At 53.5% G+C, this 25,063-nt stretch overlaps 1 protein-coding gene across 1 annotated transcript in view; it reads left to right on the top strand.

Annotated features, from left to right (window-relative positions):
• LOC128268350 (protein grainyhead) overlaps positions 1 to 25,063 on the top strand; it is a 120,127-nt gene that overhangs the window by 48,756 nt on the left and 46,308 nt on the right. Inside the window, exon 2 of the mRNA XM_053005406.1 lies at positions 21,845 to 22,019. Within this exon, the coding sequence (XP_052861366.1) occupies positions 21,845 to 22,019 (175 nt within the window). The remainder of the gene's footprint in view (positions 1 to 21,844; positions 22,020 to 25,063) is intronic.

The following is a 25,063-nucleotide window of genomic DNA, read 5'->3' as shown; positions in this document are numbered from 1 at the left end:
CGGCCGGTGCTAAACGGGCCGGGTTGAGCTATCGGTCTGGGCCAGCGGTTCTGCGGGCAGCGGTGTGTTCCGTGTGTTTGCATATTATTGTCAAACTCTTGATGTATTTGAGTTTTTTCCTGCTCATAAACCCCAATTAAAATTCACATTTTGAGCTGAGGCCGATCGAGACCGAAGCGCAATTGAGCAGTTCTACCTCCGAGCGTATTAAGCGCCTAATGAGCGCCACACACACACACAGACAGACTCCGGCCAACCGCTGGGGAGTGTGTTTGATTTTGATCTTGGCTCAACATGGAATTTATAATTGAAAATCACATACTTCACTGCCAGAGGCGGTGGCGTAGTAGTAGCATTTAACAGGGTTCTCCCGCGAGAAGGAAGTCATTTGTCGTGTGTCGAACGTACGGGGATCGATCGACATTACGCGCGGCCGATGGCAATGCGATCAGCGATGGCGTTTCGCCGCCCGCTGGATATGTATGTAAATTATTTATCAAATCGCCGTCGATCGTCCTTGAGACGGACGGGGCGCAGAGCGCCCAGCACCGGGCGCCGATCGCCGTGATCCTCGCCACACGCAGCCTTGCTACCAGGCTGGCTGGCGCATTTCGAAGGGAATGATAATTCGTTTTTTGTTTCATTTAATCTGCGGACACGCTCTACATTGGTCGGCTGCACGACTTCGAGCCCCGAGAATGAGTCGTTTAATGTCGGGCCCCCTGATAGCCAAAGAACCGCCAAGGCGCCAAGAAGGTGCCGATCTTTTCCGCGATGAGCCTCGCATTTGGCGCGGGTATTGATTGCCGGCGATTGCTTTACGGCGACCGAGCACACAATCTTATCGGGTGTCCTTGATCTCGGGTCGGACAATAAACGGAACCAAAACTGCGAGTGGGTTCCGCGGGCGCTTCAGTTCTTGCATCGTCTTCGGAAATTGATAACCCACTGGTTACGGTATCATAAAACCGGGCCGGGTCGGCGTAATAGCACCGCCGGACAGCATATTCGGGCGTCTCGCGCGGGGGTCCTATTAAGTCGGGGCCGCGGCCATTTCGCCGGCCGCTCGCAGTATGTGGTCGCATCGCCCGTGAGCCTATTTTTATTCACTTTTGAAATATCACAGCTATTAGGGCAAACAAAGGCGAGTGGGCCAAAAAAAAAAACACACACACACATAAACATCGGTTGGTCGAGGCCCTGGCCGGCACCGGACACCTGTGCTGCGCTGCGCCCCGGGTGTAGGGATGGAGTCCAAAATGGCAGCGCTCATAATTAAACACTCTCCGCGCGCCTGGGGTCGTAGGCGAATCGTCGGCGTTTCGGTTCTGTTTTTTTTTGGCACGGTTTATTGGATGCCTTACGAGGCTCATCTTGGCTCCAGCAGCGCGCCGGGTATAAATTCCATTAATTGGGATAACGAATCCAATTTGTACTTATTAGCCCCGGGCGTCTGGGTCTGGTCCCGGGGTTTGGGCAAATTGAATTTCGAGAACGCGAGTTTTTTTCTGAAGGACGGGTCGCTTCGAAGAACCATTGCGTCACCAAGCTTTCTAGCTGCGTCACCAGGAATGCGACGAAAAGCCCCACAAACCCCGGAGGCTGCCCAAAATATCCCCCCCCGGCGCAAAGCGGCCAAAAGTCCAATCGACTCCACTTCATCTTCGTCACCGTGTGCTTCTCGGTGAAGCGGAGTACCTGGGTGGAGGGGAACGAGCCAAGCCAGCGCAAGCCATCATTAATAACTCCGGCCAGGTCCGGCAAGTGTCATTTCGGTGGCCGCCCGATGCCGGTTCTGCGTGTGGGAGGCTGCCCCCTGGTAGCCACCTGAGACCGTCCCGTCGCCGCGACAGTATCTTCTAAGCTCATCGGACAAGACATCGCTGTCTCACGAGTGGGCAAGAGACGGCCCCGGGGCCCCGGGATCGGTGACACTCGCGAGGAACAGATTTTAGAATTAATTTTTCTTCCCTAATCTGGACCCCGCCGAGGTGCGAGTGATTTGGCCATTACTTTGCCCCTGGGACCTCTCTCGTTCATCTCTCGATCGAGCCACATTAATCTCACCCCGGCTCGGTTCGCATGTCCGCCCCGCCTCCCCCGCCTGGCCTGTGCCGGAAGGAATGCGCGCCTACTTTACCCCGTTTCTCCTTCCCGCGGGTCTTGAGACCGTCCCCCTTTGACAGCCCAAGCCACGGCCATGGCACGGACCGGACGGTGTGACAACGCGCACGGTGTTGCACGCGTGTTTGCAACACATAAATAATCATTAGCGCTAACATACAAGCCGCCGCCGCCCTTCCGCAACCTGCCAGACCGGTGGCCGGAGTCCCCCCTCGGTCTCGGCGCAAAAATTACGCAAACCGAAATCGGTTTGCTTTGCACCAACAACCAAGCGTTTTTTTTGGGCAAGCGTTTTAAAAGTAAACCACCTTTTTGGCAACCGATCGTTATGAAAGTTATCGATACATTTCGGGGACCAGGTCCGAAGCACGCAGCTGCTCGGCGCGAGCATCTTGGGAACCGCCGAATCGTACGTAAAAACATCGTCCATCGTTGGAAACTGAAAAAGGAAACCCATCGCGCGGTGCGTGTGTCAGGTGAACATGGGTCGAGCGAGCGCGCGGGCAGCACCTCATAACTCATCACGCCCGGCGATCGGACGCCCAAATCCCTTCGCCTCGTCCCGGCGACGACGACGGCACTTGTTACGCTTGCGCGGCAGACGATTCCGACGGCCGTAAAAGCGACGAGCCCCGGCCGACGCGCTGGACACGGTTTACAATTTGAATATAAATTTATTCTAATTTGCATATTATAAGCCCCTCGAGTGCTCGGCTCCCAGGGGGGGGGGGGGGGGAAGAGGGAGAGTGAGAGCCACACAGCCCACCACACACACCACGAGCCCCGGGTCCGGGCGGGTCGTCCGGGCGTGAGATCTTCACACTGCATGTATTTCCCTTTCCACGGCCGGCCGCGATCGATCGTCCGATCGCGGTGAAGCCTAATGCTTTGGCACCACGGAAAAAGGGACGAACTTGGTGGGATCGTTCATCACTCCACCGCCGCGTCCTTGCTCGGTGAGAATCGATTTGTAACTGGCGAACGGGACAGATCAACTTTGCGTCAGCCATCCGCGTGACGTTCGCAAAAAAAAGTTATTACTTTTGCCAAGGATCGAGTACGTAATTTGGTTTGTTCGGATTTTTGAGGCACCTCCATGGCAGCGGCCACAGACTCTGGAGCCGGTCAAGCTGGCGTCTCGCGCATGTGTGACGCTTTCCTATCGCTCGCGTATCGCATGTTCGTTCGGAGCTGGTGGTAAATTAATTATGACTCTCCACGCCCGACGGGGGGGCGAGGGTTTTGCATGTGTCCCGTGTTGCAAGCACCGCCAGTTCCCCCCCCCCCCCCCTCCAGCAGGAGCTCTGATTTGCGTTTGCGAACGGGGCGCGCGAGAGAGAAAACGGATTATAACAAATCTAAGACAGTGTGTCCACCGGACCGCTCGCGCACGGCAGGCCAATAATTAATATCGAATAATTTATTATGTAAAGCGAAGGAAGGTGACGAATGGGGTGTGGGACGCGCGGGCAGGCTCACAGGAAGAGGGACCATGGTGAAACGTTGTTGCACCGTCGTGTGTGTTGTGTCCCTGCCGCTCGAAGACGAATCATTATTTATCGATCGCTTCGGCCTCGAAAGGGCGAGGTCCTCCGGTATCGGTAGCATTGGCAGGAGTGGGTAGCTGGGCGCACTTGCTCTACACACTCTTGCTGCAGCTGCAATCGCCACCGAGATTTACCATTCGATAGCACCGGGGGGACTCCGGCGAGGATCGATAGACACCGGCTGATAGGGCTAATCGAATGTAGCAATCAATTATATCATTAGGTACGAACGCCACCCAATGCTCACCGATTACGCAGCGGGTTCGCGCGATCTTGATAAGTTGAACCTGTCTTATTTGTGCAATTCCGGTCCCTGGGGTCTTAGACACGCGGCAGGTGAAACATTTTCGTTGCTGCGGATCGCCCTCGACAACTTTCTAGCTTTCCGTAGAAATTAATACCTCAAAAGTTGACACACTTTTGAGGGCTGCGATAGATTGCGTTACATAAAAAAAATTCAGAAAACCAAACAAACGGCTGATCGTTGTCTGCGTGTCACGCCAGCTTTTATTCGCTTCCTGATCAATCACTGTTTGGTTGGCGGCGCGACAAAACAACGGACTGCCCCCTGACCGCGGCAGGGATCGCTCCATATTTGGCGCATATTAATAATGATTGGGTCCCGCAGGTCCCGTAGTGGCTTTGATAAGATACTCGGTTGTGGCTGTGCGATAGGTTGTCGAGGTCATTAATTAGAGGGTCTCCCCAGAGCGCCCAGGTTGGGGCTCCGAACCTCAGAACCCAGGGCACGCACGGAACAGTTTATCCAAAGCCAATTTAATTCGCACCACTCTACTGGCCATAGTCGTCGTAGAGGACACCCCGGTGCTTGCTTCCGTCACCGGGGCTGGACGACCAGGCTCGCGCTTATCCGCGTGCCGATCTCCGGTTTCGGAGCGTGCTCGATTTGCTCGCACACTGACCAGCACGGGCGGGACTAGAGTAACTAGGTCGGTCGCGAAACTAAGATGAATTGGGTGGTGTAGCATAGCGCAGAAACACACACGCACACACGAGATAGTCCGCGTCGCGACCGCCAACGGTTCGATTACTAATGGTTTTGGGACAGCCAACTGACAACCACAAATCGCGCACTGCTGGTAGCGATTCATTAGACGCAACATGTTGCGCCCCAGACGCTGCAGGACGGTGGGTCACGGGATTGGGGTGGGCACGGGAAGAGTTTACTATTTTCTTCGCCGTTGCCCACCAGCCTGCCAAATTTCATTTGCTTCTGTGCTTTCGGATACCGCGGCTACTGCGATTGATAATGGCGGCCACCGTCATGGACTCCGATTAATCTTTGCGACAATTCGCACTAATCCAATCGATTGGTGATCAGGTAAAGAAATGAATGTTGTCTTTTTTGAGGATCTAATACTAGGCCTCGGATGTGGACCGTTTAAATGGCTCGATTGTAGAAGGTGATTGATCGCAACATAATCACCACGAGCTCTTCATGGCAAAGTGAGATGCACTCACTGGTGAGAACGTCTATCTCACTACGAAAAAATGAATATAACGAGATGAATATAAAAAATAACGAGAATTGGTTTAAAACTCAAAAACTCTTTTTTTTCTAAATTCATTTAATTCTCTTCAAAATAGTCCCGCCGGATGCAATAAAATTATGCCAGCGTTTTTTCTAGTTTTTAAATCATGTCGTAAAGTCTTCTTCCGGTGTAGCCTTCAATGCGTTCTTCGTTTCGGTTTCTATCTGTTCTATAGATTCAAAACGGTGTCCACGGAGCAACCTTTTGATTTTAGTGGCGAAATGATCACGAAATGTTCACCGAAATGTGAAGCAAAACCATCACGTTTTTCGCACCAATTGACATTTCACTTTTCTGTGGCCCAAACTTGTCACTCAAAAATGGTTTTCACTGATCTTTTCGATATTCAAACAAGGTCAATAAGAGTCTCGGACTGTCAATAGACGATTTCGAAGCAACTGATCACTGATTTTATTGACGTGTAGCTCATGAGTTGATGTTGATGGTCGTCGTGACCGTGTCTCACTCGTATCACTTATTTTATTTCTCTTATTTTCTATAGAGCGTGCTCGCCGAAGGCCTTTTGCAATATTTTCAACCCCTTTTGAAAGCAGAAATTTTATTCCGCATGTAAAATTTAATAGATCTGCATTGTTGAACAGTGCCTAAGATTATGCAATACGAAGAATTCATTTTTAACGGAACCACAAACAAATTCAAAATTCAAATTCCCGTTACTTTTTGTCCACAGTGCTTAGACAACGTTTTAAAATAAATTCTACTGGTTATGAAATAAACAATCACATGCCACTATCTGGTGGCAGCGACAGTTTATCATCTCTTTTTGGAAGAAAAAAAAAACCGAAAAAGTACTGAGAATAAATTGGAAACATTTTCCCACATTTTCCCAGACCCCCGAAATTAGTTGGATGAAACTCGGGCCAACTACCATATTGGCGGCCTGCGGGACTCAAACCTATCCTCGAGGCACGTTTTAATCATGGGAAGCGGAACGCGGAACCGCGCGTCCTGCAGGTGCGAAACGCACAACCCCCCGCAGCGGGAGCCACGCACTCTGGGCAATGCTCACTTTGGTCGCTCTTTCGTCCAGCTCCGCTCGCAATGACGGCCGGGAAACAATCCGCCGAGTGTCCCGCCGTCGACCCGCGGAAACCGGAAGTGCGAAGAATGGTCCCGGCTTGGCGAAAACGGCTTACATTTTACAAATACCCGGGAGCCCAAATGCCCGGGAATGTCCCGCGACTGCTCGCTCACGGTGCTGCGATTCGGTCGGCAACGAGGTTTACATAACCGTCGATTGGACCTACCGCCACCTAGCCGGCCGTGCAAAGGAAAAGCCAATAATGGGCGGGTAACACCGGGCGGCCCCGTGAATGGTTCCCGGTTCCCGTGGGCCCGAAAAAAAGGGCCCCAGAGGTGTCGCCATAATTACCGCCGATTGTCGGCAGAAAAGAGAAGAAAAAAATACATGTTGTTGCCGCCACTGGCTGCCGCTGGCTGCCGTGGCGTTTATGAAAAATTATGCATTTAATCAGCGAGGGCGCTGCGGGCCCGTCTTGCGCCACTTCGTTTCGCCGCGCACCGACGGAGCAAAAGAACAGCACGGCCAGGCGGTCGTGTTCTGTTCGCCCGTCGAAGCAGTCCCGGAGCCAGCCGAAGGCGGTGGCGCGAAAGTGGCCCACTGCGGCCCGAACGGGTCGCGAATATCTTGATCAAAGTCCCACGAGCTTTTTGCGCCGCGTTATTGTTATTGGCCAGGCGGCAAGGAAGTTGGCTACTCGGCTCGGTTCGGCGCGGCATTTCTCTTCGAAGCGTTTTGCATTGAACCGTTTGCTGCATGTCAATTGCGCGGCTCGCCACGTTTGACAATAACACCGTTTATTCGCTCCATTGTGTAACGTGTGTGGCGGGCGAGGCCGTTCGAGAGGTTCTGGTTCCCTGTGGAACGACTTCGCTCGCTGGCTGGGTGGGTCGCAACACAACTTCCGATTTCTATCGGAGCGCGGCACTTGGTCGCGGCTTTCGTGTTGCCATTTTCTGGCCGGCCGCGGTTTGATATATCAATAAACAACGGGCTTAGAATCGTGTAGCGCCCCTTGGGGTACCGGGAAGGAGACACTCCGAAGGACACGGCAAAGTGGAAAAAAATGCACGGAAATACATATGCATGCGCGATGGTGGCCGCGCGCGGTATGCGAGATAATTAATTGGCTACAAACGAACGCCCGCGGGCACATTCCGGGGCTAAAATTTTGATTTGTTTTACAGCGCCAAAAAGGGCGACTTCGAGGCAAAGTTTGCTGCGTTTTTTTGTCAGCAAATAGCAACAATATTCCCGCGAGTCGGCCGTTTGGCGACAGCGGACAGCTCAATTAATTATCATGTGTTTCCGACTCCGATCGGAGTGCCGGAAACATCAGGGTGGGCACGCACTAGTAAACGCGTCGCTGTATTTGCATAAATCCCGCGCGGGAACATTAGCGCCCAAGACGCTACCCACACACCGTGCAAAGTGGCCAAGAACTCATCGGCCGGCGAATGTGCTACGATCGAAAAAGTGTATCAAAAGCGGAGGCGAACCTAAAAAAAGCAGCATTGGCTACGCTAAATGCGCAGCCGCCCGGGCTCTCCGTGGGACTATGATCCCATCGGCAGCGGCAGTAGCAGCCAGCCAGGTGTCCGCTATCTTTCCGCCATACTCCAGCAAGTGGCCGCTAGAAAGATTTATTTCCTGGCACAGCGCTACTGCGTGGAATGTGCAATTTTACGGTGCTACGCTACTTACGGTACCTGGTTTACGGTGATCTTTCCATCGGCAAGGACAGCGGAATATAGCCAGTGATCGATCACTTTGGTCGCTGCTTTGCGTGACTTTGCGGTTGACGAAATGTAGAAGTGGCGTGCTGGAACTTTACGGAGATTAGAATGAATTTATTGTGGCCAAGGACCAACTAAATATCAACTTGAGTGCCAACCCCAAACTCTGTCCCTAATATGGCTCGGTCCATTCTGATAATAATAAATATATGAATGGGATAAATTTAAATGCCACTCACAGCTTCAAGTACCCAGTTCCGAGTGTTCCATTGACGCGGCACAAAACATTAGAGTCCCCGCGTCGCCCGAGCCGACATCTTAACGCCACGCCGCGGCGTTTTGTTGGCATTAAAATGCAATTGAAAGTCTATTAATTTCGCACTGCGTCCGACCGACCGACCGAAAACCCCTTTCCGGAGCAAGGTGTTCGATCGTACCACAACGAAAGACTCCAACGCCTGGCACGGCGACGAACGCGCGTCACGCGAAGAAGCCGAAGCGATCGGTAATTAACAGTTCGGTCGTCGCCGGGGCCGGGGCCGGGGCCACATAAAATGACAATGTCCTGCGGTCAACCGAAGCGGCGGCCGACGATGATGGCGGCGTCGGTCTCATCGTTCGTGAGGTAGTAATTAAAGTCGCACCGAACTACCGAAGAGAATGAGAGCTGCGCCGTGCGCGCCCGCGCCGAGTTTTAGCAATTTGCATTTTGCGACACCATACCACAGCGGGGGGATTGGCGATTAGTGGGGTGTGTACCGTACGGAGCGGCGGAAGTACGCGCTGAGCCCGGGCGAAAGAACTCGTGGGCTCAATTACTGCGGGCGCAATTAATTGCGCACCATTACCGGCGGTGCTTCCGTTCCGTGGCGGTCCGCGATTTACGATCCCGCCTTCGAGATCTCACGAGCCTTTAATGGCGGAAGGAGGTTATATTTTCCCGCGTTTGGCCATCGCCAATGGGGGGGGATGATTAGAAATCGGTTCGAGGCAGCGATACCAAAATTATGCGATTTGATAATCGAAATCGTTGGCGAGAGCCATAAAGTGTCCTATTGCGTTTCATCTTTGGTTGATTGCCGGTGGACTTTGCGGCCCGCTGGGGACCCGCCTTTCCCTTGGAACCTGCGGTGAAGACGAAACACCGAGCATTTGGAATTAACATTCGGAGATGACATTTCGAGCCGAGGTGGGTTCGATTTTACTGCTGCATCGCTTTTTCTGCTTTTCGCTTTTTTGGTTTCCGTGGCCGTGCTCGTTGGGACATAGCCCCGAATCAAAGCTCTCCCCGTCGTCGTCGTCGTCGTAAGATAACTCATGCCGCGGAGCATAATCTCAGGCCCAGTCAGTTGGACGCCCGCCCGGGGTCTCTCTAACGAGCCCGAAGATGATCTCGATCAGGTGTTTCCGATTCGCGCTTTCTGTGTTTTGTTAGCTTTTTTGCGCCTTACGCCCAAAGGTCACGCACCAACACGCACGCAAGGGTGAATAAAATACGAAGACATGTCTATACGGTGGACCGTGCTTTTTTTGGGGGGGAGCACCATTGAAATTTGAGCTCCCTCGGGGAGCTCGGGGGAGAAATTAAGCTTAATTTATGATACGCTTCAAGGTCATTTGGCTTCCCCAGGCCAATGTGTCAAATATTTCACACGCACGCACACACACACACCGGCCACGTTCATAAATTATAAACGATGCGACTTTTGGCGATGCGGATCCTGAGCTCCCCTGAGCAGTGTTAATGTGCCGGAAACCGAACCGCAATGCCTTTCGTTGGGCTGGGTTGGCCACGTAGAATGTTTAGTGCAAATTGAAATCGATCGATCGGTACACCGGGACGGCGCACGCCCGAAGCGTGCATTTAAATGTTTGATCGATCGTCAGGATTGCAGCCCCGCCGCATTTCCATAATGGACGGTGCAAATAACGTTTATGCTACGCTCCGACCCGGCACGTGTGGCTCGCGGCTGTGTGCACACACAGCCACAGTGTTCCTGCTGCGTCCTTCCGAGAGTCAATCGATCAATTGCTCACCGATCGATCGATCGATAGAGTCATAAAAAGGGCGCCCGCCCGGCCACCGCCAGAACCTTACTCTTACCCCGAGCCACTGCGATCGCGATCCCGGGTCCCCGATCCACAGGATTAGATTAGGAAGCAAGCACACACACACGGGCTTTTGCATACATTTTACGGGCTCACCTCGGGCACATAAAATGGGCCCCCGACTCGACATAAAACTTGACCGGGTGGGGGCGCCGGGAATTTACTATCGCACTACAAATTAACGGCCACCTGGCGGGTGGGTGAGTGCGGTGGGTCAACCCCGCCACGATCGGATCCGCGCGGTGCAGAGTTTTCCATCGATCAACCGCTACGCCGGCCGTTCGCCAAGTGTTTGTTGTGCGCGGACGCGATCGCCGCGTGTTGTGCCTTAATCACACTTACTGTCGGTGCACACACACACACACACACACGGGCGGCCAGTCGGAGGAGGGTTAACAAATCACCCACCACGAGCCCCCGGATCTAAATTGGCGCGGGGCGGGACGGGGGCCCGAAAGTGCCCACGACACTCCTTCGTGGCCGGCAGGTTGTGTGGCCACCGCCACCTGGGTGGGTCCGGTGACAAGTCGGAGGGAGGGGCTAGGAGCGGGCGCGGATAAATGGCAAACATGGCGCGCTGATTTACGGTCGAGCGCCGGAGGGAAAATATATTAATGGCACTCGGTGCGGGAATTAGCATACAAATAAAAATTGTTTTACATATTATTAGCGATACTTAGTGGCGCGCAGCGATCGTGCCGGGGGCAGGTGGGGGTTCCGGGGTCCGGGGTCGACCCGTTGGTGGGGACTTTGGTGGCGCCCGGCCGGCCACGGGTTCCCTTTCGGGGGGTTCCCGGCTAAACGGTTGTTGTGATCGTTGCGCTCTCTCGATAGCCGTAACCGCAAGCGAGGGTCCTACCTCCTCGAGCGATCGGGTCCCTCGTAAAGCAATTACGCCGTTAGAATGCTCTGCGACCGCCTTTTTCCCCGGAACCCCCTCGGACACGAATCTAACGCCCGTCGTCGGTGGCAATTATCTTATTTTAATGCCAGGCGACAAACAAAAAAGTGCTACACGAAATTTGATACTCTTTCCGCGGAGTAAGTTTGAAATTTTATCAGCGAACGCCACCGTGGAATTCCCGGCCTCTCCAAGTTCGACAAAAAAGTGAACAACGAGCCGAGCGTGACGCGCGGCCCGCGAAGCAACGCGTCATCACCTCGCAGGGCGCGTCAGTAGGGTGAAGACGACGCTGACGATGAAGATGGTGACGGTTGTTCGACCCCTTTCGGCGCTCGAGTCCTTCCGGGAGCCGGGGGCCGGGCTGGCGGGTTGTTATTCTTTCATTCCTTTATCAAAATATAGTTCCGCGTGCATAGATATGCAAATGAGGCGAAACACCTCGCCCTTTGCGCTCTCTGTGCCGTGCGCAAAGGTGTTCTGGCGTTTCGCGAAGGCTTTAGTCGCAGCCAGGCCCTTTCGGAATTCCTTGTTCACACCTCCCCGGGGTGGTTTATGCTGTCCCCTGTAACGGGGTGTAATTTCGGGGTGCTCGTAGCTGAAGCGGTGGTTTCGTTTTCCCGTGGCCCGTCCATCTCCATCGGCGCGCTCGCCCAGCTTCCAATACGAATGCTTTCCACCACCACTAGACGGCGGATTCAATCGACGGCGGCCCATCCGACCGATTCGCCGATGTCGGCCGATCCGTCGCCGGTGCACGGTGCCGGAACCGACGGCAGCAACATCATCCATCTGGCCACCGGCAACAATGGCAACACGGCACAGGCGATCACTTACGCTCGGTAAGGAGGCGCGAGGAGTCCACGCAAACGTCCACGGTTGGTCGGGAATCAGAACAATCGGATCTTTTCCGCCATCTTTTTCCGCAGATACTACGACCAACAGCCATCGCCGCTGGCACCGACGACCGGCAGTTCGGGCGTGATGCTCGGCGGTGGCATCGGCACCGGAAGCAACAACGGCGGTGGCCATCCCGTCGCGTCCGGCAGTCCGGTTGAGCAGGACCCGGGTGGTGCTATCTCGCCCAGCCTTAACCTCATTCAGCACCAACACCACCACCAGCAGCAGCAACAACAGCAGCAGCAGCATCACCAGCAACACGATCACCACACGCAAAACGATCCTCAGCAACAGCAGCAACAACAGCAAATTCATCAACTCCACAACAACAATGGCACCTTCGTCTACGAGTACTACAAGCTGCCGACGGACAAGGACGGTGGCCTGCAGTGGGCCAGGTACACCTAGAGGGGGTTGCTCGATTGTCTCGTCGCAGGACACTCGCAGGTGGACCACCGAGCGCGGCCCCGCCACTCGGGGCGCTTCGGGGCCGATTGAGCATTGTTTTAATCCCCGTAATCCCCTCGGCGGGCAGCATCGCTCTTTAAATGGCTTACTTTCGCGATGGGCGATTAAAATCCATTATTCATCGCGTGCGCGTCCTCCGTGCCTTGTGGAGCCGCGTTGAAGTCTCCGCGGGAGATTTGGCGGCCGATCGGGACGACCGATTGGAGCGGCGCCTTATCTCCGGCGCAGGATAATTGTTTTTATTTTGCTGCTATTAATTTTATCAGATCAGCGGTGCCGCTGGCCACTGCCAGGAGGAAAGGTTGAAAGGAGCACCATTTCGGGATACCCGGAATCCGGGAGTCCCGGGAGCGGGATAGTCTTCCCTCGGCGTAATTGGATTCTTTGGACGCTAAACGGGGCCATTTATCGCGGCTTTAATGCCATCGGCTTTTGGCTGCTCCTAGGTTTCCGAAGCACTGCCTCGGCTTCTCGTTCGTTGCCGCGACTCTGTTAGCTCTTCGTTCGCTTCACTCGACACTTTCGGTCAACGGACACCAATAAATCATCGGCGTGACTCAGCGGTGGTGCGATTTCATGCTCATCCATCACCTGTCACACTCGCGACCGGAGGTCACAGGGCGCCAACGGGCGCCTTTCATCCGTCCGGGGGTCACATTGTTGCTGGGCCCAAAAATGGACCCAAACAATAATGGCCCAGGATGGGGCGAACGAGCGAACGATATGGATGTCCTACACCGGCCACTGATCCTCGACGGAAGATGAGTCGCCGCACGGCGATGCGGCCCCCTTGGTCCATTGTTTTCTTTCCCCTTTTGTGTGCGTGTTGTGTCAAATTGTTATTTAAATATGCTCCGTTTGGTGGATACCGCACACTCCGGCTTGTGCGCGGCGCAAAGAACAGTTATGCGTTGCCTGCGACCTCCTTCGTGCTCCTTCACGGATTCCTAACGGTGGTCGGTCCCCGGAGTGCCGGACACGTCGGGCTGATATCTAAATTTATAACCACCGCAGCCGCAACCGCATCGGCGCGTGTCAAAAGTGTCCGGCCGGCCGCGGGCCGCAGGCCCGACCCGCGCATAATCTTCATCAGAATCCCGCCCCACCCCGCGCGTGCCTTCCATCAACACTGGTGGCCACCCACAGTGCGAATTGCGATCCACCCACCCTTTTGCAGACGGACCAAACGGGCCACCCCACGATGCACCGTTCCGTTATGATCGTTATGCTGCCCGAGTGGGTGGCTGGCCCCAGCGTCCGAGAGAGAGAGAGAGAGAGAGAATAGCATTTAGTTGAAAACGGTCAGCGGTTCCCGCCGGAAGCCATCCGCCGATTGTGACGTTTCCGCGAGGGTTTGAGGTGCAATTTTCTCGGAGGTTGTGGGCCGAGACCACGACCAAGAACCACACGGGCGTTGTTGTGTGGGATGGCAGCCCGGCACAGGATCGATTGTGGTGGCCGATTGTGTTGCGGGGCGGTTTTATGCGAATGCACATAAAGTAGCGAAAAGGTCGGATAAAAGGGTTACATTAGGTTGGGAAAAAAGAAATCATTTACACCGTTTTGTAGTGTAATTTGTCGCCATTAGAATGGTTCATTGTTGGTCCTTTTTGGTGAAAAACTCTGGTAATTGACTTTTAAAGTCTTCTCTAAAGCTTAATTTCTTATTCCGGAAGGAAGGAAGTTTTGCAATGCGACAAAAAGGTGATAACTGGCCTTGTGCCAGGTCTGGACTATATGGAGGTGCATTAAATTTTCCCAACCAAGTTCCCGAGGGAACACAGCACCTCTTTTGTTGGACAATTATGGCCGTTTCTGGTCAATCGCTAGCTTCAAACGGTCCACTTCCAGGGATCTGAGTTTAGTGTTTGGCTATACGGAAGTAACTCTTAGTAAATTATCCCTTTCAAGTCCCACCAAATACACAGCAGAATCTTTCCGGCCGTTTTGAGCCACTTCGCAAAGCGTCGACTTATTTATCATCCCCAGTCAGCATCCGTTTAAGAAATGGGTCGGTTTCATTGCGTTTTCCCAGGGCTTTGCATATGGAAATTTGATCCATAATGTGTTTTTGGTTTAATTAGTTGGGTGCATCGATCACTACAGCGATCTATCGCGAAATAGATGGCTTTCGTTCAGATTCCCCAGCCTGATATATTCACTCCTAAACGCCTTAAAATGTCTGTCTATTCTAGCCCATTACCACATTTAATGTAATTTTAATAGTCCTAATGAATCGCTCGAAACTTCTACTAAGACTGGGCCCCGGCTCAACGATGCCGATCGAAGGATAGGAATGTAAAATTTATTTAACACCCACGAATCGGTTCCTAACTGCCACCCCGGCTTCCCGACGCAATCCGATTCGCTTCGGACACGGATCCACTACTCTCGGTACTTAATCACGGAAACACCTTCGTTCGTCCGCATCGAATTGGCCGGTGGTTCTGGGCTTTCCGCGCGGTGTTCTGGCCACTTTCGGTATCGATTGCCGCGCCCGCGCGGACCGATGAATAAATTATCGTCCACCGGCGAAGGGTGGGATCAACAAAAAAATCCCATTGATTTATGCTCCGGCGGCCCGAACATAACCGGCTGCCTCCGAGAGCGAATGCTTGCCCGTCGTAGGGAATCCTTTTTAGTGTGGACGCGTAGATAATCGTGCGCGACGCGACGCGACACTTATCCTAACGCGCAGCCACGCTGGTATGTGTGTGTGTCTATGTGCGGGATTTGATATCCCTTTGAGATGTGGAAAGCGATCAAGACGGTCGGTGAAGCGATTCCGAAGCTCCGGATTTTGTCTCCGATACTTCAATCGTTTTCGATACGGTTTTCCCTTCCCGGGTCGGGGCTCCGCAGGTTACCCTTCCGCCTGGGACCACGGGCGAAGGGCGATGGAATAGCTTTTAATCCAATAAATTAGAAACCTTTCCCCGTGGTCGTGGACTGTGGAACGTCGGGTGCCAGGACGGCGGAATAATCTACGAGGGAGGATCAACACAAAGATAGGGAGAGGCAGAGAGAGCGAGAGAAATGGGAAAGAAAGTGAACGAAGCGAAAACAAAAGAAAGGCGAAGAAAAAAGATCAAGGATCACCGAAGGAAGCGGAATCTTCTCCGCGGCTAGACAATGCGCGACACGCATATGGCTTAACACTCCGCTAATAAAGTTTAACTTTTAAAATCACATTATTCATTTTCCACACCGCGCGCCCGCCGAAGGCCACCCCTCGGCGGACGGCCACCGTTCCCGGCGTGGCACAAATATCCGGGCGACAAAAAAGTCAGCGGGGCGTTGGGTAGCCCACTTTTTGCCACCAGATCCGGCCGGCTGTGTTTCTGAATGTGAATCGTTTCGCCAGCTTGCGGACGGTTCGTCCTTCGCCGGCGCGGCTCGACTTCTCGTGACGAAAGTGTCACACTCACGAGATTCGATCACCACACGGGTGGGCACAATCTTGGCGATGCGGCTTTGAATAATTGATTTACGATAAAGGTTGCTAAGCTTGGCCGAATGTTTTCGGTGATTGTGTGGCCCGTTTATGTGATTATGCGGGCCGGAGCCGTTCCGCGGTCGATAACAGCTGGGAATCGCTTAATATTTGGAACTGGCTTTTCGACACACACACACACAGTCAGCCATATTGCTCGGCTCACTCAGCATGGTACTGTGGCAAAAACTATCGGGAATTCGCTCGAATAGGCTATGGTATTACCTTTAAAATAATCCCAATTTTATGCAATGTCCACATTTGTTCCAATTTTTGAAACGTTTCGAAAGGTTCTCTTTTTGGAATAGCCTTCAACACATTCTTCGATACGTCTCCTATCTCAACAATGGACTCTAAAAGGTTACTGTAATTTTTTTGGCCACAGTAGTAAATGCAATGCCCACGTTGTCGTGATCTGACACTAGCACTCGATCCGAAGAATACACTCAGACTACTCGTACATGTGACTACAATAGTGTACAAAGTGACAACAACTCACAAAGCACGTTCTCAACAAAGGACGTGAATGTCGCGCTTCCCACGACGACCGGGACAGCGAATAGAATCCCTCTGTGCCACGGTGGCTCAGCCGGATAATGGAGCTTAGAAGCATCCTCGATCGGAATCGAATCGGGAGTTCGAGATTCGAGATGTTCCGGCTACTGTGACCGCGCCGTGACCGGAGCCCGGGCCGAGGAAATATTTTAATTCGATTAATTCGGAGTTCGGTGAAAAAAGAGGTGACATAAATTAGAAATTGGACACAACGCTGGCAGCTTTCGGGCTCTATTCTTCGGCATCCGCCCCTGGTGTTCGGTGTGGTGTTTCTGCACCAAATTGTTTCCACCTTCCACCTGGAACCCGCGTCGCCATCCGCCATCCGCTTTTGGAATTTAAATTAAATCGATATCGATCGCCCGCCCGCCCGGTGCTTATTGCTGCACATTAGAATCACAAAGGACTCTGCAGTGAAACGGGCTAATCTCTTTTCTCGAATTGTTGTTTCCGAAACCCACTGCGTGGTGGTTTTATTGGCCCCGTTTGTGGTGACGAGAAACGGGGTCGGATGCTGACAAAAAGCGCGGAGATGCCTTTTGTCAACATCGGCACATTCGAGAGTTTGCTTTTGACGGAACGGCTCACGAAGCTCCTTAAAGAAAGAGGTAATTTCTGTTAACGACGGCTACTTCTTACCGAGAGAGCGAGAGAGAGCCGTACAATGTACGACCCAATAAGCCATTGATAGCGGCCCGTTGCGGGGAAAAATTAGCATTTCAAACAAATTGACCACCCCAAAAAGGGGGATGCGTGGCGCGAGACGAGCAAATTGCTCGTCGCGCCGTTCCCGGTTCAAAGCGAACATTTTCATCGTTTTCATGCAAAGTGAAATTGTGATCACGAACCGCTTCGGGATGGCGCGCGCACCATGCACACCGATCGATCTTGGACGTCCCGCCGTCCACGCAAGCAAAATACGCGAGCGCAGTGCGATCAGTCCGAAAATGGGAAGGATTCACCCCTTCGCCGACTGCAACAAGTTGATAGCAAAACGGGTGGCTTTCACGCCGGAATGCCGACTGCAGCATGCGTGCCATTTGCATAAATAGCCTTTCGGCGGGAGAAATTGGCGAGGATCATCAGTCCGCGACCGATCACCGACTGCCGACCGATGATCGATGAGTTGTGAGAAAGTTTTCCACTCACGAAGCAGGGCCAACGGCAACTTATTAGCTTCGATCGAGAAGTGGATCGCGTTCTTCGCGTTTACTGTGTCGCAACCCAACCCAAAATATTCGTAATTTGAATATCAAAAGGGAAGTATCGTCGCCGCTAATCAGAGCAAGGTACCGTTGGGAAGCCGTGCATCGTTAAAGCATATTTAACACTCTCCGTTGAATGTTGTGGCCTACAACGTCTCTACTTCTTTGTGTGAATTAGAGGAGCCCGCAGTCGGGAGCATTGACAGACAGACAATCGACCGATCAGAGCGGAGCGTGAGACAGGCGTGAGACATTTGTTCCAATTAAGACGATGGGTGTGTGTGTGTTTTTTCTCCCTTACTTGTTGTTGCTGTCCGACCGAATCAAGATAGCGAGACAGGATAGCCGAGCGGAACAATCCCTAGCGGCCCGATCCGAATAGTTCCGCGATGAAATATGCCAGATTATGCTGCCTTGCCAAGGCTCTGCTGCTACCGGGCACTGCTCGGTGAGTGTCCCAGAAATCGCTACAGAGATTAATTTTTAAATCACGATAAATGAGATCAAACCTCCTTTCAGGGGGGCTGCCTGGCTGAAGATGCTTTCCCCTGTCGGTTGCCTTGCAGGGGTCGAATTTTTGCTTCACCTATTTGTTTTTTGTTTGGAAAAAAATTAAGAAACAAAATGACGACTTGCTCTCTCTCGCTCTCTCTTTTCTGCTCGTCGTTCTTTAGGCTCGTCTCTATCGTCAACCGATCCTTATCAAGCGCGTTTGATCGAGGAGATCGTAGAGCCGGCCCAGTCTAGCTCCCCACTGATTTTTGTCATTTCCACTTTTCGGTCCCCGAGGACGGGGCTCTCTCTCGCTTTGCTACCGTTCTTGCACAGCCGCACCCGAGCTTGAAAATGGCAGACATGGATTCCTCCAGCAGGAGTCCAAATAGTTTTCGGCCGGTGATGTCGGTGATCTAATTCCCTGCTGCCATTGTACTCCATTAGTCTTAGGCTCCGCCGCCAGCTCGAAAGGATGTTTCGATTTCGATTTTTTATCCCTCGCCTACACCGCACCTGCTCTAGCCGAGGACTGGATGACAATAGAGAGAAGGAGAGCGAGAGAGAGAACCAAACTAAAGGGGAAAAGAATCATGATGAAGTAGTTCCCGCGTGTAGTGCACCACCGCCGATAATCCTTCCATTGCTCGGACGGAATTCCAACGAATGACAGGAGGCACCGCTTCGGGAACTGGGACTTAAATTGTCCGCGCAACCTCTCGGTCTTTGCCTAGGGGCTTACGGGTCGCTGCCGCTGCCGCGTTCCTGGAACGGACAACCCGTGGCAGCAACGCCAACGCCGCCATGAAACTGGTGGCTGAGGCTACTGTGGATTATAGAGAGCCGCAGGGCGCTTGATCGTCGGCCTGGGATCCGGAGCGGATCGAGATCTTGGTTTCCAGATCTAATCCGAGCTGACGTGCGTTCCGTTGGTGAACCCTTTCGCGGCTCGATAAATCGAGCGAGTGAACCTTCGTTCGGTGTAACGTTCCCTGGGACCGATCGCCAAAAACGGGTGTCTACAGTCTTCGTCCAATAATTCAATTCTGTCCCCCAGGACATGGACCCGCAGAAGAAAAAAACACACACACACAACCCCGCCCGGGGTAGTACTCCGGGCCGGCCGGCTCTGCCGGCTCATTATTATTTATTATTTCCGAATTGTTATGATTAACGGAAGCGATGCCACACCGAACGGTAAACGTTTGCGCTTCGCGCCCCTTCGAGTGGCGCACTTTTGCTTCCTGCCTGTTCTCGTCGCGTCCCTGCTTTGCATCGCAAACGGTTTCCAGGGGCCCAGTGCCACAGGATCCTGCGCGCGCAGTGAAAAGAAACACACACATAATTTATGGCCACCGGGAGGCCACCGGGAGTTTTCTGGCGCAGTGCGCAATCGTTCGCTTCCATTTCTTCCCTTTCCGAACGGCAAGGAGCGCGTTTGGAAGCGTTTGGAAACTATCACCACCGCACAAGGATCGTCGTCGTCGTCGCAAAGGATCGCTTTCAAATCCCAGATTAATTTCCTTTCATTGCGCCGTCGCTCGGTTCGGTGCTTGGTGCCCTTCCCGGTGGGCACAGGCACAATTAATCCGCTGCACCGCGCTCGAAAGTCATGAGAACCGAACCCGGTACCGGAGCGGCTCTTTTTCATCGAATAGTTAAATGCTGGTGCTGGCTGCTGACGTGGGCCGTCGTGTGCCTTTTTCGATCAAACATTACACGAACTGTCAAAACACGCTCGGCTTCGTTATCCTTCGGGGGCCTTCGTTGTCAGCCTGCCGGCGTTCAGTTCGTTAGCGATTGTTTGATCGAACGTGTACAGACCGAAAACATCATCATCACTCCCCGAGCCCCAGCTAATTGATGCGCATGCCGAGTTTGTGCCAAAAGCTTGCGAGCAAATGGCTGCTCAATTGTGGCGCCGTCTGCCACCAGGCGGCTGATGGATGGATGGTTTACGACCCACTTCCTGGTCCTTCCGAATCCCCGGCCGGTGACGGTGGCGACAATTTTCGAGTGAAATGAGCCCGCCAAAAACCGAAAACGACGACGACGACCATTACTCGGGGCCCCGAGGGCCACTATGGGCCCTCATAAACAGCCCATTACACGTCCCGGCAGCCCAAGCGTTCCGTTCTAATATTCGCCCTGGCGCTCAGACGCAGCTAATTAATGCTTCACCTCTCTCGACTGACGTAAGCGGTCTCAGTTTCAAGGGCCGCCTTCAAAGGGCGTCGTGGTTTTGCTTTTGTCTTTGCTTCCGCTTCTAACGCTGGACGCGCTGCCATACATTCTGATGATGTTTTAAAAACAAGCAATTATGGCCACAAAAGACGTCGCGACGTCTCTCGTCGTCCTCTCTCGGGTTCCGTGCCCATAAAAACCCTTTCGATATGCGGGACCCGGCCAGCGACGCAGCTATAACTTTCTTTGAAACAGTTCAATCCGACGCTGCTGACGACCACCTGACGTTGTTGTAAACTTTTTTACAATCACACCGACCCGCTGTGTCCGCTCCCTCAGCTTTTTATGATTAAAACGAAACGAAACGGCGGGAAAAACAGAAACCCCTGCCCGCCGCCGCCGCCGCCCGAGGATCATAATCGAACCGAACAAATCGAATTTCTCGCGCTCCACCACCCGACCGGGAGTGGTTAAATACCGTAAAGTTTACACCACACCGCACCGCACGCCAAGCTTTCCCGGTCTCCGGTCGATCGATCGGTTGGGGCCATAAAAATATTTACGATCGCTCCAAATATCACGCATCCAGCCGTCCCCTTTTTTTTGGGGGGTGTCAATAAAAAGGAAACACAAAGTCGACGGACGAACAATCCGAACGGGGATGAAATAGATAGAGAAAAAGCAACGCATGGAAATATGGAAGGACCCCCGCACCCACCCGAGGTCGCGACGGCCGCGCATTTAATTTCATTCAACCAACGATCGGTTCTGGTTTTTTTTGTTATTGTTTTTTTTACGATCAATCAGACCGGGTGGGACCCAGGGGCGGTGGGGTAGACCGAGCGAGACAGCGGGTGCCGTATTTATTATGAATTTATGTAGATTGCTGCCTCTGCCGAATTCTGATTCCGTCTGCCACTACGCCCGCCGCTGATGCTACCTTTCGGTCTCATTTCGGGAGTTTTTTTTAATTGGTACGCCGAGATTGATCTCGTTTCGGGATGTGTCACTACGAATGCACGCGATCACGGTGCAACGGGCGTTACAACACTGGCCCGCCACGGTACCGGACGCACTGGACGCATAAATTCATAAACCCATAAATGTTTACTATCGTCGCCCAGGTGACCGGGGCTTTCACCCGGCCACGGGCCCCGCGGGCAATGTGTATTAAATATTGTAACGACATCAATAAAAGGAGAGTTCGATGGTCGGCCACATGTGCTAAGCGCTCGTAACCGATCGGGCGCAAAATCGGGGTTGCCGCAAGTACGACATGTTAACACCGGCCGGCCACTCACGCACGATATTGACAACTCAGTTCATTCATTAAAGTGGTCCGAGAGAGGTCCTGGCGTGCGTAACAGCGCAGCGTTCTGGCGGGCGAGCAAATGAATATTTCGACATGATAATATCGGACAATTTATGACACTTTCAGCCGACTCTAATGAAACTTCCTTTTCTCTCTCTCCCTCTCTCTCTGCGCACTGCGCACTTGCGCGTTTTAATTATCGTCGCCGTTCATCATACTCCAGCAGCAATCCGAGCGCAAAGCTGAACGGCCAAACCACGCCCCTCGACGTGTCGGGCCTATCGCACACGGACATCCAGGGACTGCTGCTCGGTGCCCACCCATCGGCGCAAGCGATCAGCGTCAAGCGCGAACCCGAAGACCTGCGCAAGGAGCCGAAAAATCCCCGAAGCCAAAAGGTAGGCAATGGCTGCTTGTCGTCGCGAGTGCGACTTGCGACTTATTTTGAACCGCTTGCGCGTATGCGTACACCGCGTGTTTTCTGCGCGAATGCGTCACTCAGTCAGTCTAATCAATCCGTCCTCGGCACGGTGAGTTCCTCGCGGTGGGGGCTCACCGGGAGGGAGCTGGTGTCGTCTCGTTCTGGCTGGATCGAACGATCGAAGCGAAAGCGGCTGCGCGATCGGCTTCGGGCGCCTTCGGGTAGTTTGAGTGCCCGACGGCGCACCGCGCGGTGCTCGAATCGGCCGTAGATTCGAGCAGCGGAGCGACACGACTGATTTGAATTGCGATACTTTGCATAGATGGTCCTAATATGGACGAAGATGTTCTGATAATATTCAAGCATGCGATGAAGATCCGGAAAAAGAGAGGAAATTATGTAAAATGCTACCAACTGTTGATCATGATCCTCTTAACACCGCATTCACCGTGGCCGAAACAATGAAAGGAAGCCGCGTGATAAACTTCGCGCAAACAATCGCGCGCCACCGAGTGACGCCACACCAGCGACCAAGAAAGAAACAAAAAAAAGAGGGACCCCAAAACCGGGTGGACTTTCAATTTTTCCGATAATTTAATTTAGCTTGACAGCTGACAAAAGCAGTCGCTCTGCTGTGGCCGAGCGTGTGCTCCGGTTTTGTTTTTTTTTTCTGTCCGTCCACCCTCTTACCTTTTTTGGGCATCGTGAGCGGTGAGCGGCGCCACCACCGAAGGATCCTTTCGAAACTACAATCCACCCCACCGAGGGAACGGGAGCTTTGTGCCGTGTACGCCATCAATCTGTGCGCTAGTTCCGCGTTGTTCCACGAAACCACCGCATTCGTGTATCCTTTTCCACCCGCCTCCCGAGGGGGGGCGGCACTTTCCTTTCGCGGCGGTGGCCGCAGAAAAAAATGGCAACCTATCGAAACAGGTTGCAACTCCGCAACACGTCTGTGGTGTCCTGTGAAATGTGAAACAATCGAATTCGGGTCGATCTGGTTGCGCCTCTTACGAAACCGTCCCCGATTCCTTTCTATTTCACTAACGTAACGCGCGCCGCAGTGTCGTTCTCACTCTCGCCCGGACGACAGGAGCCGCCCGTCCCCGGGATCCTTTCGAATCGAAAGTGTGGACAAATTGTCGGCCAACCGATTACAGAAGCCAACACACGCCGGTGACTCCGGCCACCCCTTTCCGATGCAGCGCGGCGCTTGCCACTTAGCCCACTCTCCGAAGGACTCTCGATCGGTCGGTGCGTTATGGTGTTGCTTTTGCGAATGCTATTTTTCCCCCATGCGGCCGACTGCGAAATGCATCCTTTCGCACGCCCCGGAGCCCGACCCGATTCGATCGGACCCTCGTGCGTTTTTTTTTGCCAACCCGCACGGGGTCGATAAATTACCGGGTTCGGATGTCAAAACAAATCTGCCATTCGGCAGATTATGCTGCACATAGAACTTTGGGTTGTGGATTGTGCAATAATTGATGGTGCATCCTGTTGACTCCGCCGGCGCGTGCTACCGTCGTCGTGTGGTTCTTTGTTGTGCGACACACAAACCCCGTGTATGCGAGCGAAGGTCACAAGGTCCCGGGGCGGAACAATGTCACCGTTCCAGTGTTTCCGGGAAGCTCGGGCATCGATGACCTTCGCAGCGAGAGCATAAAACTTGCGTGCGCCGCGCACTTAAAATGGTGCGCTCTATGCGTTAACGTCTAAATCAGAGAGTGCTTCCGCCCCGGACCGTTTATGTGTCTCCAGCGATGCGGTCGTAACGCCGGCGTCGCCACATTAAACGCCGAGAAGTTGCCACACACATTTTGGTATGACCCCTGAGGGCCTGAGGTGGGTTTTTCTGGGACGTTCCGCGGTTCCGCCGCCGACTTTCCGGGAACGTGGATCTAATTCGTCCGCGGTTAGAGACGGTCAAATGGCCCATTGAAATGGTTTCTAAATGGTTCGTCCGCCGTCGCCAAAAGATGCCTTCTGCGAAGCGACGTGTAACGTGTCGCGTCCGGTAAAAAGTGTCCCGAGATGCTCAATCCCTCGTTAAAGGCGATCTTTCGCACCGACCGGAGGACATTTCGATGGCCAAAGGATACAGCCAAAGGATTCGGCTTCGGGACGACTCGAGCAACGAGTCTTCGTTTTCGGCCTCGGATCTTGGAAAAGGGACAGGAGACCGGAGAGGGTCTGGTGGTTGTAAATCGAGGATGTGCTCTACGGCGGCGCCCGGCGACCAGCGACGGGACGATCGTAGGAGCGAAAGAGAGCGAGGATCTTAAGCTCCCGACGCAGCGCACTTATGCTTGCGCATTGCGCACTCCTGCGGCCGCTGCGTACACACGCACTGTACTTGCCCGCATCTACCCCTCTCGTTCACTCAATGTCTCTCTCTTTCGCTCGCTCGATCTTGGCCGTTCATTGTGTGTCGCGCGTCTTCGGCGTGCCACACCGCCGTTATCTTCGGCTCTCTTCCCTTTCCTCGTCCCTCGCTACCTCGCTCTCTCTCTCTCACTACTGGCCCTCGGGAATGTCTCTCTCTGTTCCTTACGCTCCCGACCTGGCACTGCGTTTCATTCACTCCGAAGCCGAACTGGCCACATCGCTTCGTCGCTCCTTACACACCGCATCTTCCCGGTGTGTGTGTTTCTCCCCGCGCCGTCTGCCCCTCGCACCGGTAGAAGACGGCGACGATGACGACGACGCGCCGGACTTCATCGTACTTTGATTACGATGGGCTCCGGGGGTTGATTTAGTCTGTCATAAGACGTTGATGAATCGAGATCGTGCGTGTGTGTACCGACCACCCCGTCGCGAGGATCGGCCTCGTTCGTGTCCAGTGACTCGCGTGTGCCCGAATCGAGAGACCCGCACAACAAGTGGTCGTCCTTGTGAGCCGTGACTGTGTTATCTCCGTCACGCAGCGTGTGGTGTGAAGGCTACGCAAGGCTACGCACGGTCTCCGTGGTGACTTCCGTGGTGTCCGAAATTCGGTGCTCCAGTGCCCGTGTCCTCGAA

Source organism: Anopheles cruzii, chromosome 2, assembly GCF_943734635.1.
Source record: "Anopheles cruzii chromosome 2, idAnoCruzAS_RS32_06, whole genome shotgun sequence".
NCBI classification, from domain to species: Eukaryota; Metazoa; Arthropoda; class Insecta; order Diptera; family Culicidae; genus Anopheles; species Anopheles cruzii.
Note: the sequence above shows the minus strand (reverse complement) of the source record. Positions and strands in the feature narration are given on the sequence as shown.